Raw genomic sequence first — 20,503 nt, forward strand, 5'->3', positions numbered from 1 at the left:
ATCGATGCTGAGGTAATATTTCAATGACCCCCCTATGCCCCTTCACGTCTTTAGACCCCTAAAACGAAACAATAACTAAAAACTGGTTAGCACCGGGAAAAAATTATACATCGAAGAGTGATGCTCGTAAGAGATGGGATTTAAAATTGCCACGCCAGAGTTAAATTACGTGTAAAACAATTCAGTTTTCCCACGACAGTCGTTAGCGTTATGGTGGAAGTATCTGTTTTGACAGTCGTGATATGGTCATTGCATATCGGCAGAAATCGGGTCACGTGACCATGGGACGATTCACGTGCCGTTTTGGGTATCTTTCGAGCACAAACACGTGTTACGATTCTAAAATTTGCAAAAAAAAAAAGAAGTTGTTTTTCCCAATGTTGCGCATAAAGTAAAGTCTGATAAATTGTTAGAAATGGACGCATTATCTGCCATTCACGATGTCTTTCTGTTTCGCAAGAACCGTATTATTATGAGAGAGACCGCCATTCTTATATTTTGTTTTTCTTCTTTTTAAGGCGAAATTCGTGTCAACAACTTCTCGGTTTTTTTTTTCCCCCTTGGCTTCCGGGTAAAAGAAAAAGTACCACGAAGAAAACTCTTTCCTAGAATTCGGGTCAGCAGTAGACATACTACATGTGCACGTTGGTGTGCCAATGCATATGCGTGCGTGTGTCTGCTCGGAAACGCACATCAAACATTACTTTTCACCGCCGGAGACATTTTTTGTTTTTACACATTTTGGCTGGAAGAGAGTGAAATTTTTTTCCAATTACGCTCTCCTTACTAAATGGGTCGTTGACATTATCTCTGTGGTGAATGACAAAATATATACACACATACATTCTAACGTTTTATCTTGATATGCACGGTTGGGGACAAGTGCCATAAATATGGATGCGTTTTGTTTTGTTTTTTTCCACGAGATAATTTATGTATGATTTATGTATTTAGATATATATATTTTTTTTTTCACGAATGTATTTGTGAAATCAAATTCAAAAAAATAATAATAATAAATGCTGTAAAATTTTCGCATCGGTTTCCAAAATCTATGAGTATTAAGATTTACAGTCGTGTAAGGTGGTTTTCGAGCCCTTTCGGGTCCGTGAAAAGTTGTTAAAAGGGATTATGTGTGTGGGATGAAAAATATAGAAACAAAACAGAAGTTATACAGGGTGTAAGTGCTAACACGGCATTTATCTCTTCAACCGTCCGTCGTAGGGTATGATTCCAATTTGAATGGAATATATATGATTCCAATAAAAAAAAATGCTCAACAGGCGTTCAAAAATTACCCTGTGCGTTTTGAGAGTACAGTGTGTAACAATATAAAAAAAATCTAAATTTTTATACGGTCACCTTGTGCTCTAACTTCCTATTAGAAAGTATTTGTCCTGTCTCTCCTGATGCCAAAAGAACTCCATGTTTCTAAGTGTAATATTCAGTGATATTCTCGAGCTGTTTTTTTTTTCCTTCCCCAAATTTCCTCTTAAAAAACCTCTGCAACGGACGATTGATGAGATAAAGGCCGTGCTAGCACTTACAGGACACCCTGTATAAAAATAAAAGATTTTTTTTTATTTTTATACAGTTTAAAGAACTTACTGAATTATTTGTAGAAAAAACACTGCAGATTTATGCAAATCAAGCCGCCTATAAAATGGCGGATCAATGCTATTGAAACACAGGCTACCGGCATCGAATGAAGAATGTACAATTGCACATTTATCACTCCAATTTATTGACAGCCTAGTATTGCATAGCATATTGCTTTTTTGCGCCAGCTATTGTTGATTTTTTTATTATTTTTCACTGATCCCATTCGTATTAACCTCAGTTTTTCGCTTTGTAAGTTGTGACGATTTTTTGACGCATCCAGTACATTTAATACGTTATGGAATTATGCGTAATCTAATTTATGTTTTCTTCTTTCTTAGGTGTGTCCTCTCCTCGATATCATAAAGGTTAATGCCAAGTGAACAGTCGTGTACAATATATACGGTGTGGATACTTCGACTGTAACATGTGCAACTCGTAAGTTTTATGCTGTCGCTGACAAGGATGCGTCTGCGGATTAATGATTCGAACGATCATCGAGAGTAGAACTGATTGTAACATGTCAACGGCAGCACGCAGCCAAGTTGCTGTCTCCAAAGCTATGGACATGAGCATGGTGTGATGCAAGGGAACACCCCCTGGTATACACCACCACCACAAAGTGCCTTAAATAGCGAGAACGCTAATTCGAATTATTTTTACAGTAATTACAATCAGAATTGGAGCAGAACTGCGTCCGGCGGATATGATTCTCAATATTACAACAGCAGCAGCAGCAACACTTCGGGAAACGCAGGCGGCCACGGCAACGCTAACCAACACTATCCTATGAACAACAACAGCATGCGCACCTGCGCGGAGAACTACGCCACGCCGCCGCCGCCGTCCGGCGGCTACCAGAACTCGTATGACTGCCAACAGTCGTCATCGTACTACCGCCACGGCTCCGTGGACTACGGTGGCCAGTACCCTTACGGTGGCGCGAGGAACCGCCACGAAAGGATTCCGATACCCCAACACTCTCCTGCTCCCCATCCTCCGAACCGATCCGGTTCGAATCCGGTCCCGGAACCCGGTGGAAATCACGCCAATAGTTTTGACAATAGGCTCCGGAACCAGAAGTCGAACTACGGTCCCTCCTCTTCGGCTTCGCTCCTCCCCAAGACCAACGACGCAGAAGACGAAAATTTTAGTTCGGTTTTCACCCAGAGCTTGACATCGCTATATTCCCAGGACGTTGAAGGCAATTTTGTCGACGATAAGACGACGTGCGATGTCGTCGAGGTGGGGTCTGTAACAAACTGTCCACCGAGACTAAAGACGGAGGATGTCTCGAGCTGCTCCATGGGGTCCAGCGAGTACAGTTTTAATTCCACTTTTGAGAATGCGACGACGAACCCGAGTGCGACCGTTACGGCTTTCGACAACGTGAAAATTAAAACCGAACCTTACGACCCACAGGACTCGCCTTCGTCGTACAATTCCTTCACTTCTGCCGTGAATGGCACTCCCCCTCAACAAAGAAGGCGAGGTACTCTGGCGGAAGCGTACAGCAGGAAGAGGAAGCATTCGATGCCATCCAGCGCTTACGGTTCTTCACCATCTGTGCGCGAGGATCCCGAAAGTTCACCGAGGAGCAGCAAGTTGTTCCAGTCGGAGTCTCAGTGGATTCCGAACTCCCTTCCGGACTGTCAAGAGAATCAAGGCAACGGTTACAGGGATGACGCTTACCCGAACAACTACAACAACGCGACGAATGGTAAGACCCGCGGCGTGAGGAGACAAGCTGGAAAGACCAGGGGTTGCCGACGCAAACTCAATGCCAACGAGAGGAAGCTTCCGTGCACTATAAAGAAGTTTACTCAGAAAAAAGTCTCTCCCTTGACAGTATACACCAAACTCAGCGATAACGTCATCGTGGACGTGACTTGCAGGAGGTACAAGAGGAGGTCCAGGGCAGCGGAAGAAGCTGCGAATGAGCTTTCGGAGGAATGTGGTCGGGCAACACCACAGGACTCTGCATTTACGTGGCAGACTATATACAGGGAGGTGGGGGAAATACTTCATACTGTCATTGACAGGGTGTCAAAAAACGTGAATTCGTCGCGCTTTGTTCAAAGAGATTTGGCTAGATTGCCACCGGCTTCTGGGAGCGAGTTGCTTTACAAGTTCTGCCGGGATTATCATCTAGATTATAGGGATTTCAAGAATTTTTACGATATAATAGAAACCGACGTCACCAAGTGCAGAGACTATATCTACGAGAGGAGAAAGACAAGAAAGGACAAGAGGACGGAGTCGGACAACACGCAACAAACACCTGTCAAAATGAAGAGGCGGAGGTCCGTAGCCTCGTTGGAAGATTTCGTGTGCAGACGGAGCGAGAGAGTCATAGAAAAGGAGCCGAAAGATTCGAAAGTCGACAAAAATGTTGACGAAACGCTCCCACCGTCAATCGACCGATCAGCTACAGACACCTCGAACAGGCAGACTCGGGGATCACTCAAGGGCAAGTCACCAAGAACGCCATCCACCCCAGAATCGTCGAGAATCCTTCGAAATCTGCCCAGTCGCCAGCCTACGAAACCACCCAAAAAGTCGAAAAAACCCCGTAGGAACGCCTCGAAAAATAGGTATCCCAAGAGGAACCTGAGAGGTAGCAGCAACAAGACCGCGTCCAGCAGCGGTAAGAAACCTAAGATCTTGATCGACTTGTCCAAAGAGAATGGCCAGGCCGAAGTTCTCGAGGTCGACTCGGACAGCAGCATTGATAACTCCACGGTAGAGTTGGACGTCAAAGAAGCTGACGACGAATCAGGAACGGGAGACATTAAAACTGAAGATGCTAGGAAGAAGCCATCGCCATCCACCGAGAGTCCAACCAAAATCAGTATCTTGAATTCTAACATCTTCTTTGATACAAAGAAGGAATTGAAAGTCTCTCTCGTCCCGCTGAAAGACACCGACTGCTTAAAAAAGTACGACCTGGATGAAGTGAGGTTCAGAGCACCGTCTCCCGCGAGTAGCACCAACACCAGCGACACGGAAGTCAAAGTCAAAGAGGAAATCGAAGCCAAAGATGAAGATAGCATGGGTCTTATGCAGCCGCCACAGCTAGTCAGGATGACCGACAGTGACTCCATGTTCGCTGATGACAGCCAGGAAAAAAGCGCAGAGTGAGTATAATTTCAGCTTTTTCATAGGTTAGATTCAATATACCGTGGGTGGACCACTTCCACGTATTTAGAGGACGATTCGTCTTGATTTTGGGCCCGGTTCGTGACGGCCATCAAGATTCCATCTTGATGCAAACAGGTGAATTAATAGTTATTCAAAAAAACCCACACTAAAATTTATCATCCTGAACTGATACAGATCACATCCGGTCCCAGCAATACAATGTGTTGATGAACTTGATGCAATTTTTAAAAAAATATTAAATGCAGAGATGTGTTATTAATTGGCGATATTATAAACATAAGACATTCTTAACAGAGATTTGACTGGTATTTCAGATTATCTACAACATTATAATTTTGTTTTTACAAGTGAAGGTCCAGGATTGTTTTTGATGAAATGATCTTTAAACTTGAAACCACAGTTAAAACAATCACACAGTATACCCTCAAATTAACCCAACTAAAAAGCAACATAAACCATGGATTACCCCAGAATTAAAGAAGATAACCCCTAGAAGATAAAACAAAAACTTTTTTTTAAATCTAAAAAATTCCCATTTGACATCTTAATTCAAAATGCTTACAAAAACGTTACAAATTATCTCAAGAATCAAATTAACGCAATGGAAAAAATATATTATTCAACTCAATTTTCAAACTGCTTTACTCCATCCGAACGTTGGAAATTGATAAACACAATACTTGAATCTGATAAAAAAAATCATACTCTAAAACTCTGGTATGTTCCCATGTGTGTGTTATACTTTGAAAATGCATTTATATTTTTTCCTCTTCTCAACTTTGAAATGTATATAGCCACTCAAAAGAAGCTGCTGGTGGATCTTTCGGTCCTAGTTCCGAACCCAGAAATGATTGCTCGGAAAATGATCCCCCGACTCTACACAGAAGTTCTGAATCTTCTCCGGACACCGAGCAGCAATCTTCGAGGGAATACGCGAACCCTGATCTTGAAGAAAAAGACATCGCGGAGGACAAAGAGGTGATTGGTAAAGAAGAGGATCGTCCATCGCAGGGTGAGTTCAATTTTTTTTTATTTCATCGAATTTCCACATTTCTGTCTGCAAAGAAGCACCCCTCCCCACTAAAGATACAAATTCGATACGAGATCCTGCAGTTACGAGCGCAATTTTTATGCTTTGCCTTTTTTTTATATAATACAGGAGTCGTTGACGCCGCCGACCAACTCGACAAAGAAAAGAGCGACAACATTTCGGTGCCGTCACCGATTTCTAAGGACGACGATACCATTCCGATGACAGAGATGCCCGCAATCAACCTGGTGAAGAGTCCGCATCATGCCAGACCCGTTAATGATGACGAACGAGAGCGAGATCTTGCGAGGGAGAACGAGAACGTCGACGACGACCCCTGTCAGCAACAGGGCGGCGTAGACCAAGACTCGGATAAAGCGCAGCAGATACCGGCCGAAAACAGTAATGACGACGCGTCTGCGAAAGATTCCCCGGAGGATGATGTATCCACTTGCAACATCCTGAGGAAGACCCTTCTGGAGGCGGTAAAATCTGCCGACGCGTCTGCAGCGGGAGGACAAAGTAAAAACAAGTCCACATCATCGTCGGCTACCTCTGGTTCGAAGAACAGCCCCAAGACGGAGGAACAAGATGAATCCATACTTAGGACACTGCTCTTGGAATCAGAGGTTGTGACGGGCAATTCCTTCCAAGCCAAAGACACCATCGAATACACTGAGCCAACGACTTACCCAGTCGCTTCGAAAGCGATAAATCTATCGGGTAGGGATAATCTGGTTCCGCAACCACCCCCTTTTGCCATGGACATGTCAAAGGTCAAGGACCTGCCCTATCCTCCTCCTTTCTTCGGTGAGCCTCAATTCGACATCAACGAATCGGCGAAGACATCATCGAAGTTCCAGTCTTACGACGCCTACATTCGAAGCTTGTCACCGGAGACCTACGAGGCAGCTCAGAAACAATTCAAGGACAACAACAACAGCAACCCCGCGCACTCTGTGCATCAGGTACAAAAATGCGAGATGAAAGAGCCCTGCCTAATCGATCCAAAGGCCATCAAAGACAAGATGGAAAAATTGAATTCTGAGATATCTTACCTTCAGGTCATGGCTGACCAAAAGGAAAAGGAGAAGGTTGCCATTCTGTGCTTTAAGCGCTACAAGGAGGCCGTTTACAACCGTACCTGCAAAGAGTACGCGATGTGCGTGCAGGACCGTGTACGCGACTGGATATACTCGAAGCGGGAGAACTCTGCGACGGATAACCACGGAAGCAGTGGTGCGATGTCACCAGCAAACACGTCCAGTTCAACCATCAAGAACGAAGCTAGCCGCATAATGGACCAACCGAAAACAGTTTCTGATCGCTTGAGCGAAGAAGCCTGTCCAAAACAGCCGGGCCCCGAACGACACTCATCTCCAAGTCACAGGTCTCATCAACTTGTCGTTCCGCAGCCATTGGCGAAGCAGCGAAGCGCCACCGCAGGCAATAGCAGCAACAGTCTGACACCGTTGGAAAAAGTCTCGGCCGTCGAAACTATGGTCGCGAAAGCCAACGATAACTATGGACTGGATATGTCAAATTTGAGGGACCGACTGAAGTCTAGTCCCGATTCGGCAGCCTCCGGAATTTTACAGAAAGTCCTGTCGTCTTCTCGGAATCCCACAAAAAATCCCAACGATCCACTAGTCACTTCACCCTGGTCTTCGGACATCAACAAACGGCCGAGCTTGACGGCCTTGCCAACGGCACCCCCAGCATCATCATCAAAGACTTATCCCGATCACCACAACAACAACAACATTCCCATCGACATGATCATCAACGGCCAATCCCAAAAGCCTTTGAGTCACAATGGTGGCGGCTGCAGCAGCAGCGAAAACCGCAGTCCTAAAATCCCTGATAGCTACCGCAATGTCGATCACTCGTCGAGATCGCCGCAGGTCAGCGTTGTCGCGTGTCCAGAACGGACTCCGATGCCGGATCCCGTGAATCTCAAGACGACTCCTCGGAGTAACCCTTACAGATCTTGGAGCATACAGACCGGCGGCCGGATCACGGAAGACAGGTCTTCTTCATACCCAAAGCCGCAACCATCAAATCCCGCTGCTGCATCCGCCAACGTTCCAGTCATCGACATGGAAGTCCCGGTACAGCGTCAGCTTAACCCGCACAAGAGCGTTGTCGTGCCACGACAGCCCTACAATATATCATCGCCAACCATCAAGACATCTCCTTACGATTCCGGAACGCATCGTTCACCAAACATCGCCGAGAGATCGGCCGGAACGGTAGCGGCTACCCCGGACCGTAGCAAGAACCTGGAGGAGGTAATTATTAGAATGACTTTTTTTTAATTATTTTTAATCATCCCATTTTTTTCAGCCTTGGCCAGGAACATGACGAGTCGCACTGGAACGTGAAATGACGAGTTATCTTGATAATCTCTGAAATCTGATAATCGTTACAATTTTTTTTTTTTGGCCTAATCACTTTAGCATCAGGGACGTAATATTGCGTCCAAACGCCAGTGGAATATATTCAAACATGTTCCCTGTTTTCTTTCCTCTATCTTCATCTTTGTAACCCTGTATTTTTTCCTCTTCGTTTTTTCTATACCATGATAGTCATTTTTTTTCCACATATGATGTGCATCTTTCTACTATATACATGTTAGAGTGAAAAAGAACAGAGAGGTAGGGTGAAAAGGTGAAAAGAGAAATCTACTTTGTGCACCTACTCTCTCATTTTCTTATTTTTTTTATATACTGTTCTTTCATTTTCTTCTTTTTTATTTCTTCCTTTTCTCTCCTACTCTTTTTTTCCTTCTTTTAATTTTTCTAACGCTGGGTTAGGTTAGGACAAGGTTACCATATTTATCGCCAATTCGCCAATCAAAATAAAAAAAAATTGCTTCTTTATTTTTTTTAATCTCCAGCTTCTCTTTGTTGTAGAAACTAGTTGTTCCCCCCCCCTTCTTTGTCTGGTCTGTACTTGATCAACACCAGCTATAGCAGATGTGTTGCTGGATTCCGCTACTATAGCTGGTTTTGACCTGATCATTTGTTGTTTTAATTTGTCCACGCTGATTTTAGAGTTGCGGGATTTTGCCTAGTTCATTTTTGGCCTCTATTGGCGTTCAAAATATTAATATTTACTCCCTTTTTGTGACCTATAACAATTCGGAAGGTTTTTTGCAGCTGGCTGATGCGGAGATGAATTTAGGAAATAAAGAATAATCAATTGCCCTTGTGCAATCGAACCCATGTCCTCTCACTTGCTGGGTGAGCACATTAGACTACAGCGGCGATGAATCTCAATCTTTCCGTAGATCTCGTGTGCACTAAACGGGACCGTACATGGACGGTCGGACCTAACTCAGGCCAAAACTCACAATTGCTGACACTGCCACCAGATGGCGACTTATCCAAGAATGATGCCACTCTCCGCTATCCATAGGAAGGTTTTTAACAACCGGCTGATGCGAAGATGAATTTAAGAAAGAGATAAATTTCAACTGTCCTTGCAGGGAATCGAACCTACGTCCTCTCACTTGCCGGGTGAGCACCCTAGACCACTACATCCTCCTCAGATAAGTCGCCATCTGGTGACTGTGTCAGCAATTATGAGCTTCGACCTGAATTAGGTGCGACCGTCCATGTACGGCCCCGTTCAGTGCACACGAGCTCTAAGTAAAGATTGCGATTCGTTTCCTTTGTAATCGAGGGTGCTCATCCAGCAAGTGAGATGATGGCATGCGTTCGATTTCTCGCAAGGGCAGTTAAATTTTCTTTTTCTCTCCCGAATTCATCTTCGCATCGGCCAGCTGTTAAAAACCTTTGTATGGATAGTGGAGAGGGACATTACATCCTTGGATATAATATATAGCAGAAAAATATTAACTCTACCGGATTTTTTTAAATATATTTTTCCATATTTAAATGAGTAGAATCAGGGGTAATTTTTTTTTCAAAACTTTTCGAAGACGTCACCTTGGGACCCTTTCCTTGTAAGTCGAACACTTTTTCGGTCACTTATTCAGAGATGCGCATTACAAACTGGGCTCGTACCAAAAAAAGTTTGATTCAACCTCGACACCAGTTTCAGATAAGAATGCAGCCAAAACTCGATGAATCTTTCATTCCAAAGGATAAATCGATCCACATGAAGCATTGAGAGCAAAATTTATACAATAAATACATTTCATTCAAATAAAAGGCCGGGACGATGGCTGCTGCGTATTATACACACACCCAACGGGGCCTCTCAATATTCAAAATGCCGATGCGGAAATGAAAATCCCCCCCCCCCCACGTTTCTTAAAAATGTTAATATATCACGTTGCCTTCTCGGAATCCCCCTAAAGGGTTGAAATGAAATCCCAGGTACCTAGTATATATACTGCATATATTTCTCCTCGCGATCGTTTATTCGTATTTCAACTTTTCTTCCGGATTCAATTATTTTTCCGGTGGAATGGTGGGGGTGGACGGACTCTGTTCTAGGAAAATGTCGACGGCAAACAAACGAGAATTTGCCGTAATTAGGCGATCGTTTTCTGAGGAAGGGAGCGATTAAATGAGAGAGAAAGGGGCTGCAGTAAATAGGCCTCGTGGAAAATTTCGCTTTCGCCCCCCCCTCGTCCTCCCACCTTTTCTACCCATTTAAAACGTATGCGACGTAATCTTCGATTTCGTAGAAACGAAGATCCGAAGCGAATCTTTTATTTCCTGAGGCTCTTCCTAGAAATTTCCCGGAAAGACACTGAATAGATTTCTTTCTCTTTCTCTCGCGTTGTATTATCATCATTGTTATTATTATTATTTCAACTGACATTTCCGATGCTCCGTCTCGATTTTCTTCAGAAAATCAAAGATTAACGAAATTGATGAGAGAGAGAGAGAGAGATGTGTGTTTTTGTACTTGAATTATCAAGTCTGTACAAAAAGAATTGGACCTGTGGAAAATATATTTTTAATGAATGAAATCTAATTACTAGATGTCAGACTTCGCGGCTTCGGACTATTTATTTTTTCACATTTTGGTGCAATCACGGAGCTCATCAAATTCAGTGGGAGAATTCATTTTCCGGAATGATATTTAGATACCTTGTCACGTATTTATTTTGTAGAGCGCGGTTGAATATTGAAGCTCTGATTTGCCCAAAAAAGAGCACTGTTGAATCTAAACTATTTTCATTAATTCAGAGCATGATTAATTCTTGGCTGCTTTTATTATTGCCAAAACCAAAAAGAATATTGACTATTTCCATTTGTTAACGGCACTGTAGAATCTTGGGTGCTTTCGTTTGTACAAAGCATGATTAATTCTTTACTGCTGTCATTTTTCCACAGCACTGTGGAATCTTAAGACTTTGATTTATCAAAATAGCGTATTGAATTTTAAAGCGTTGATTTGTCCAAAACAGTATATTTAATCTTGACTGCTTCTATTGGTTCACAGCACTGTGTAACCTTGAAGCTTTGATGTCCAAAAAAAAAAAACTTGAATCTTGGCTACTTTGATTTGTGCAGAGCATGATTGATTCTTGACTGCCGTTATTTGTTCAGAGCACGGTGGAATCTTGATTTTCTTTGTCCATAGCATTGTGAAATGTTAAGGCTTTGATTTGTCCGAAAGAGCACTGTTCAATCTTGACTGCTTTCATTGGTCCAGAGTGTACGTACGTTATAGTGTACAATAGTAGTAGATAGCGCGACACTCGAGACTATCAGAAATTCGGTCTAGAAACTTTTTGTACAAACGATGTAAAATTAGTACAACGATAAAATTGAAAAGGGTCATTCTGACTGAATATTTTTTTTAAAAACTGGCGATAATTGTAATTGTTATTATGAAAGTTGGTTAATAGGAAATTATTTATGTAGTTTTTGCTTTTACTGATGAAGGACCGCCGATCTCACGCTTACACACCTGGCTTGTCGACGATCTCGTCCAACAGTGCCATGCCATACGGTGGTCACATCATACCGAACACCAGCCCGTTGACACCGGCTTCCGTGCCGCTCATCAACAGGGGGTCACCGCCATCAACGGCGTCGAGTACACCATTATGCATGGGATGCGGTCTCTCCGATGCCAAATTTCTCTGCTCTGGATGCAGGAAACATTGGTACTGTAGTGCACAATGCCAGGTAAGATTCCCCCCCCCCCCCGCAAGTAATGCAGCATTTCAAATCAATTATTTCAATTCTAAATAACCGAATAAAAACCGAACAAGACCATGGCCTTTTTTTAAACAGCAAATAGGGTTACCAGGTTTCATGGTCAAATAATGGTGTATGGGACTTGAAATCCAGCCATTGTCAGCTGGTGCTGCAATAATGAGTTAAAGGAGGGTTGGTGCACGTAAATTTTCCAAAAAACACATTTTCGAATTTTTAAATTTTCAAATGCTGTAAACTTTCTTGCGTCTAAATGTGTTCGTTTTTGTTCTAACTGTACTAGAAATATTTTTAAAATACTTTAACAAATTACTGGCGGGCATTATATATGCTGATGTTTTCCACTAAAATACTCTTTTTCTCAAAACCAAGTTTTTGTTAGATAAGGAACATTTTTTCGAAGACCACAAAAACACCACATTCAAATATCTTGAAACTTTGTGTGTCTCACACTATGGTGTTACATATTTTAACGCGAGAATTTTCCACTAAAATTGTTAGTTGAGTTAAAAGTCGAGATTAAAGTAACCAACGATTAAAATCCCAAATGCTCGAGTTAAATTGTTTAAAAATATCCATGGTATTTGAGAGGAAAAATTGCCTAAAATGAACAGGAAAAGTTTTAAATGTTCCTTAAAGAAAAGAGATTTTTCTCATAGAAAAGCATGGGAAGCCAAGATCGTGCATCAACCCCCCCCCCCCTTAAGTTACTCCTGTCTCATAAAACGCGCACTTTTGGACGCGTTTTATGGGACAGCAGTATCTGATTTGAAGACAGAGACATACCGATTCAAATCGGGAATATCTTTGCAACCGTTGACACATCAAAAGTATTCTTCTTGTTCCAAAAAGTATCTAAATGATATACGGTTTCTTAATTGTCGTAACTTTTTTGAAAACGCCGTATTCTTAAAAAAATTAGCTTTTTACAGTCCCGCTGTTTCAAGTGGAACCTGCTTCGAAAAATGATTTGCGAAAAAAGTTCCATATTTTTAAATGCAATATTATTATCCAGTTAAGGTGTTTTACAACGTAATTTTAACAATCTTTTCATTTACTTTTTTGGGAGAAAAATGGGGACTTTCACGAAAAAGTTTTGTTGGTGAAAAACACCAAAACGTAGTAATTTTTCATTAATAAATATTGCATGGGAGAATAAAGGGAATTGCTTGCAAACGATCTTTCAGAGCAGATTCTACATTTCACTAATGTAGTGGAAGTTTAGCGCTCGGAGACTATGCAAAAACTTCTCTCTTTTATTGTTTTTATATATCTTTTAATGACTTCTCAAAAATTTATGACATTTTAAGAAACAGCATGCCATTTGAAAACTTTTTTTGCGAGTGTAAATATACTTTAATGCCAACGGTTACAGCGGTAGTCCTATGGAAAAGCAATTTGAATCACCCTGTATAACATGCCGCATATGATGTTCCGACGTTGTCATGTTCAAACATGTGTCAGCTTGCTGCATAACACTATAGCTCCGTCTTTTCCTCAGAAACCACTTATCCGAATACAAGGAAATTTTTAGGATATATTGATTAGACAGTAGCGGAGAAATTTAAGAAATTTAAAAAAAAAGTTCAATTTTCGAACTTACGAAAATTGAACTATTTATCAAGTTTCAATGGAATACGTCCTCCAGAACGAGCGCTACATAGGTCTCACATGAATAGTTTCAGTATACTGACACTGTTCAGACCAATGCAGCACCCGTCAGTATACTGATACTACTCCGACCTATCTAGCGCCCGTTCTGGAGAACGCCATCCATTAAAGCTTGGTATATAAGCTATACATGGTCCATGGGGAAAAGGAAAATTCGATAAAAAAAAGCGACGCTTTCTCACCTGGTGGTCGAAAAGTGAACTTTTTTTTACAAATCTCTCTCCCATGGTCTCATAATGATATCATGAAAGTTCGGCTGTATTCGGATATTCGGTTTTTGAGAAAAGTTACTGAGCGTACGGGAACGTCAATTATAATCACCCTGTACATAAATGTTCAATAGCAAAACTCATTCGTCCGTTAGATAACATCTTTTCCAAGCCATGCCAATAAAAAACGACGTTACACGTATTAAGACGACCTAATTTAAACTGAAGAGCCAAAAAAACTGGTATAGGCATGCGTATGCAAATAAAGAGATATGGAACCAATCAGAGTACGGCGCTGCGGTCGGCAACGCCTATATAACACAACAAGTGTCTGGCATAGTTGGTAGATCGGTTACTGCTGCTACAATGGCAGGTTATCGAGATTTAAGTGAGTTTGAACGTGGTGTTATAGTCGGCGCACGAGAGATGGGACATAGCATCTCCGAGGTAGCGATGAAATTTGGATTTTCACGTACGACCATTTCACGAGTGTACCGTGAATATCGGGAATCCGGTAAAAAATTAAATCTACGACATCGCTGCGGCCGGAAAAAGATCATGCAAGAACGGGACGACTGACGAGAATCATTAAACGTGACAGACGTGCAACCCTTCCGCAAATTGCTGCAGATTTCAATGCTGGTCCATCAACAAGTGTCAGCGTGCGAACCATTCAACGAAACATCATCGATATGGGCTTTCGGAGCCGAAGACCCACTCGTGTACCCCTGATGACTGCACGACACAAAGCTTTACGCCTCGCCTGGGCCCGACAACACCGACGTTGGACTGTTGAGGACTGGAAGCACGTTGCTTAGTCTGACGAGTCTCGGTTCCAATTGTTTCGAGCTGATGGACGTGTACGGATATGGAGACAACCTCATGAATCCATGGACCGTACATGTCAACAGGGGACTGTTCAAGCTGGTGGAGGCTCTGTGATGGTATGGGGCGTGTGCAGTTGGCTTGATATCGGACCCCTGCTGACAGGTACGTAAGCATCCTGTCTGATCACCTGCACCCATTCATGTCCATTGTGCATTCCGACGGACTTGGACAATTTCAGCAGGACAATGCGACACCCCACACCCACTCCAGAATTGCTACGAAGTGGCTCCAGGAACACTCTTCTGACTTTAGACACTTCCGCTGGCCACCAAAATCCCCAGACATGAATATTATTGAACATATCTGGGATGCCTGGCAACGTGCTGTTCAGAAGAGATCTCCATCCCCTCTTACTCCTACGGATTTATGGACAGCCCTGCAGGATTCATGGTGTCAATTACCTCCAGCACTACTTCAGACATTAGTCGAGTCCATGCCACGTCGTGTTGCGGCATTTCTACGGGCTCGCGGGGGCCCTACACGATATTAGGCAGGTGTACCAGTTTTTTTGGCTCTTCAGTGTATATGAACGTCTGGTATAACCAAAAACAATTCATAAAATTATTATTACTTCCGTCCGATGAAATTCAGTTTTTCTTTTGTCTAAAATTTTCAGTCACTGAGATGGCCAGAACATTCACGAGTCTGCTCCAGTAGAATCTTCTCACAGTCTCCCAGCACGTACTCCTAGTCCGTTGATTTATTTCCGAAGGTGGTGCCATCTGTCGTCGGGAGGAGAAAACAGAAAAGATTCAAAGGAGGGGGAAAAGTATTATTTAAAAAAATTCGTCCTTCACATTTGGGAAATTTTCACCATAAGAAAAGTACGATGTTGATGTGGAAAAAATTTAATTGCACGCAGACACAGAAAGTTATATACCACATATATATATGTGTGGAAAAATAAGTGTGTGACACATGTGAAAGTATATTAAAAAATATATATATTAATTATATACAAAAAAATCCTTTGTTGTTCGGAATTATCGTTTGCTAGTCGTAGTAGAGATTTTGTCTTTATACGTATAAATATAACTATTATCGTGACTTCATCATTAATATATACATATTATAAAAATTAATGTTATTATTGACTATCATTGCCATTTATGTGTTAATTGTTGATGTTGGTGATGATCACGTGATGTGTTGAATGTTCATTCTGCCAGAAGTTGTAGAAATTTTTCCTTTTGTTGTCCTTTTTTTATTGGTTTGTAGTAATTGATGCTGTTGTTAATGTGTTAAATTTGTTTTCCTCTTCGGTTTGGAGAAGTTAGAGATACATACCTAAATAATTAATTAATTAATCCAGATTTTTTTTTTTCTTTTTTAATCAAAATTATTGATTATCTTTGTCAAAGGCATTTTGTGGCTAAATTTAGTTTTGTTCCTGTATTACATCTGATGTGAGATTGTTTTTCTTAGCAGCCATATTGTTTTTTTTCCTTTTTCAATTTATTAATTAATTTCTTGTCTTGTTGCCAAGTGTTGCTAACGGTAATTTTTTTCTTTTTCTTTTGTGCATTGATTTAATGTATTTAAAAGAAGAATAAACGAATTGATGAAATTTTTTACCCGTTTTGGTTATTTGATTCTCAATTTTACGATTTTATTTTCAGCTTCATCGATTTCGATTCAGCTTATGATGGTCATTCGTTTTTTTTTTTAAACTTTAGTTAATGTTACTTTTTGGTAATTTGGATGTTTCTAATTTTAGTGAGTACTATTCCTTTTTTAGAAATTCCAGTATTATACTTTTTTTTTTAAATTTTAGTAAGTTTTTTAGTATTTTCTTGACTAAATTTTTTTCTGATTTTAGTAATTTAGGTTACTGTATTCAGTACATAATTATTTTTGATTATTACTGACTTAAATAGAAGCATTAAGACAACCAGAATATTTTTTATGGTCAATTCATTATATAGTATTAATTATGGTTTTTTTTTTCTTTCGTGATACAGTCGAATCCCGTTATAACTAACTCCAATACACCGGAGAAATCAGTTCGTTATAACGAAATTTCGTTATAAAGGAATTCCAGGCTTTTTTATTGTTCCTATGTAAACTTATCTGGGGGATTAGTGTTGTTTAAAACGAGATTTTCACTATAACGGTATTCGTTAAAACGGGATTCGACTGTGTATGCTTTTATATTGGATTTCTGTGTATATTTGCCATCCCCACACATATTTTATTATGGGCGTCTTTTTTTTTCAGCCACCTCGCTCGGCAATTTGCCTGTTGTGGGATTTGTATTTTTTTTGGTATAATAATTACATCTTTTTTTTTTTTGATGATTTAATTACCTTTTTGATTTCAGTACCTTTTTGTAAATTAGATAATTATTAAATTGATTTATCGTTAACCTTCATTCGTGTATCGGGGTGCCGCAGATGAGACTGCAATGGGTTCCAGTAGTTACTTTTTGAGAACATTAACCAAATTTATAGAGTAATTAAGTTATCAATGTTTTGATAACTTTTTTATTTCGGGAATTCCTTTAATTTTGTCTACTTAAATGAATATTCACCATAAAAACAATATTTTCATTAACAAATTAAAATGATGACAATTATTTAATTTCACTATCATTGCGTGTTTTTTAGAAATTTATTCCCGTCTTTTGAAATTTTAGTGAGGTAGTAGATGCCACCTTTTTTGATATGAGCACTAAATTTAAAAACTACTGATCATTCTTCATTTTCTATCTATTGACCCACCCCCCAACATACAGGGACGACTATTTATGCCGCTGTGGTGGTTGTAGTGACGGACTCGCATCGCGAGGACTCAGGTTCGAACCCCACCGTCGCCACAGTGGTGGTCGGCTGAAGTTGGTTTTCCGTGGTTCTCCTACAAGAGGTGCGAATGCAAGCCGAGATCTCCCCTTTTAAAAATGTCTCGCCACAGAGAGCAACAAGCCTACGACGGGACACTTATTCAATCATTTACACTTCACTCATAGTAATAGACATTAATGGCAGATGACAGCACTGCACACAGCTAGCGTTACACATTGACAAGCTTCGCGTTAGGTTAGCAACACGTGCACGCACATTCTAACATGCACCGATTCGTTAGAAATTCCGCAAAGGAATGTGGACTAGGTGCATGTGTGGTTTGGTACTACAGTCGACACTCGTTATAGCGACCATTCCGTTGCAACGACTAGTAGGATATGTCCCTAATATTTTCATGCAACTAATAACCCAAATGTTTTTCCGTTCGATATAACGACCTTCCAATGTGACGTGTATTTCCGATGGGACGATGAGGTCGTTATAACGAGCGTAAACTATAGTAGGGACGACATGCTTCTGCCCTGTGTTGTATTCAAATTCTCTCGACGCTCTTCGTTGGTAACCCCTTGAAACGAAAACTTGAAACAAGTAGAATGAATGCAGGGCGTCCTCCTCTTAACCAGATCATTCTGAGCCGATCTGTTTCAATGAAGAGATTTCAGCAGGTGGTCAAGGAAGACCTGGGCCTTGCTGGGAGCTGTGCGTGCATGTGCTGTGATCCCAACGCGAAGTTTGTTTCCGTATAATTCTTGTTATGTGTATAGTGCTGCCATCTGCCGTCAGTTTTTCTAACTATTCTGGAAGTGTATTGAATATTTTATCGTTGTAAGCGTGTTGTTCTCTGTGGCGAGACTTTTTAAAGGAGGAGATTCGCGCCACGAAGATGGGAACCACAGAAAACCAAACTTCAGCCGACCGCCACTGAGGTGACAGAGGGGTTCGAACCCGAGTCCGTCACTATGACCACTCGACCACCACAGCGGTAATAGAAAGCGCTGCACGAAAAATAAGTCACAAAAACTTTCTTCAATCTCTTCTGTGTCCAAAAAAACATTCGTAAAGTTTCAGGCGGTGATTTGCTTCATCTGCCAAACACCACCATCACAAGGAAAACCTTATGTCGACACCAGTAACATTAAAATTCAGAAATGAGCTGCTAATTGTACGCCGTTCATTATTTTATAGCGCTGATTTGCATATTTCCTGTAGATGATTTGCTTCCGATCAGTGCTCTCTATCGACAGAAATTCGAACTAATTTTTTTTCTGTGACATAAAAAGGACCTTTGAGAGAATAACTTTTTTTCGCAAAACCGCATTCCACAATATGCCAATTCCTTTCATTTTTTATGAATTTTTTTTATCTATTCACGAATTTATGGGACACCCTGTATACAGTATTACTTACATAGGCAAAAGGGTAACTGAGATAGCGTTCATTAAAGCTACTGGAATCGGCTGTGTTATGATGAAGGGGGTTTGATGGGTTTACATCACTACGCATTGCAACCCCGTATCACTAATTATGATGTTCAAGGGTGCATTCTGTTTGTTGCCAAAGCCCTGTAAGTAAGGGTTTAATCGATGTTTTCACTGAATCTCCAGGAAAATGTGTTCGCCAATTTTTGTCTGATATCGGCATGGCATTTACGACCAGTTATTTCGGTTAATACTCTTCCAGGACTACTCGAAAATTTTGGCCGGGAATTTTCTGTGATCACTGTATAATTAGAGCACACTAAAGCATCAGAGAGATCGAAGAATTCACAAGTGATGCGATAAGTCATCTGCAAATATGCCGCGAGTCACTTAAGTGGTCTATAAATGTGCTGCGGGTAGCCAAAGCTATGTGGAATAGCACCACGGGTGGCTCAAGTGCTGTGGAACTGTGTCGCGGGTTACTCAAGTGATCTGTAAATGTGCTCGGGGTAACTCAAATGATGATGAACTGTGACTTGGGTGGCTTAAGTGCCCCACAATTATACCGCAGGTCACAAATTTGATCTGTAAATATGCCGCGGGTCATTTGAGTTGAATGATTCGACCGTGGGCAGAGAGAGCTTGAATGATTCGTAAATGTGCCCAGGGCCACTTGAGTGATCTGGAACTGTGACGCGGGTCATTAAAGTAATCTGTAAAAATGCTGCGGAGTCCCCGTAAGTGATCTGGAAAAATGTGCCGCTTAGTTCATCTTTTACAAAATTGGTTTGAATTCGTGGGTCACATCCACGAAAATTTTTTTCTCTTAATGACTCCGAGGGCCACGGGTTGAGCATGCATGGATGTACGGTACAGATCCGGGATGGCCAACAGCTGGCCCGCATGCGGCCCGCGACAAGGTAAAAGTATCGTGAAAAAATTTAATTTGTGATCATTATTTGAACTATCGGAGTTCCAACAGCAGATTTTTGGACGAACAAACTGCTTACAAACTTCTTATTTGTAGTCGCGAAATTAATAACTAATTAATTCAATTAAAATAATGGAGCGGCTTATACACCGAAGTTGCACCACTGATGCGGCCCGCGACGCTATAGATGACCATTATGTTGGCCCGCGAACAGAAAGAAGTTGACCACCCCTTTTATAAGATCATAGTTTCCCAAACTATTTGTTCCATCTTTCCTTTTTCAACAAACAAACCCAAATCTTCCATCGCCCCCTTTGAGAAACACTGGTATAGATAGATCAGCGGTTCTCAACCGGTGCTCCGCGGAGCCCTTGGGGGCTCCTTGTGCACTCTCCAGGGCTCCGCGGCCGCTCGAAGAAAATTAAAAAAAAACTGAAATTTAAAAAATTACTGTAAATATTTTTAAATAGTAAAAGAATTTTTTTTCTTGAAAGGGTTCCGTCAGTCAAAAAAAGGTTGAGAACCGCTGAGATAGATCATTCCAAAGGGGGGGATAAAAAGATAACCTATGAGTGATCCGTCACGCAATGTTCGAGCGACCCCTCGCTCGAAGTTCTTACACGTTGATGACGATCCATTTGCTAAAGT

At 41.3% G+C, this 20,503-nt stretch overlaps 1 protein-coding gene across 1 annotated transcript; it reads left to right on the forward strand.

Moving 5' to 3' along the window:
* The first annotated feature begins 1,956 nt into the window (after positions 1-1,956).
* Positions 1,957-16,212, forward strand: LOC149089992 (uncharacterized). Its single transcript, XM_089231789.1, has 5 exons — positions 1,957-4,736; positions 5,556-5,773; positions 5,921-8,082; positions 11,662-11,907; positions 15,322-16,212. The coding sequence occupies exons 1-5, from the start codon at positions 2,182-2,184 to the stop codon at positions 15,394-15,396; spliced, it is 5,256 nt and encodes a 1,751-aa protein (XP_089087915.1). The 5' UTR covers positions 1,957-2,181; the 3' UTR covers positions 15,397-16,212.
* Positions 16,213-20,503: the final 4,291 nt, after the last annotated feature.

The sequence above is a fragment of the Pholcus phalangioides genome, unplaced genomic scaffold, assembly GCF_987345545.1.
Source record: "Pholcus phalangioides strain wild (caught in Gottingen) unplaced genomic scaffold, Ppha-v1.0 ptg000001l_1, whole genome shotgun sequence".
In the NCBI taxonomy this organism is placed as follows: Eukaryota; Metazoa; Arthropoda; class Arachnida; order Araneae; family Pholcidae; genus Pholcus; species Pholcus phalangioides.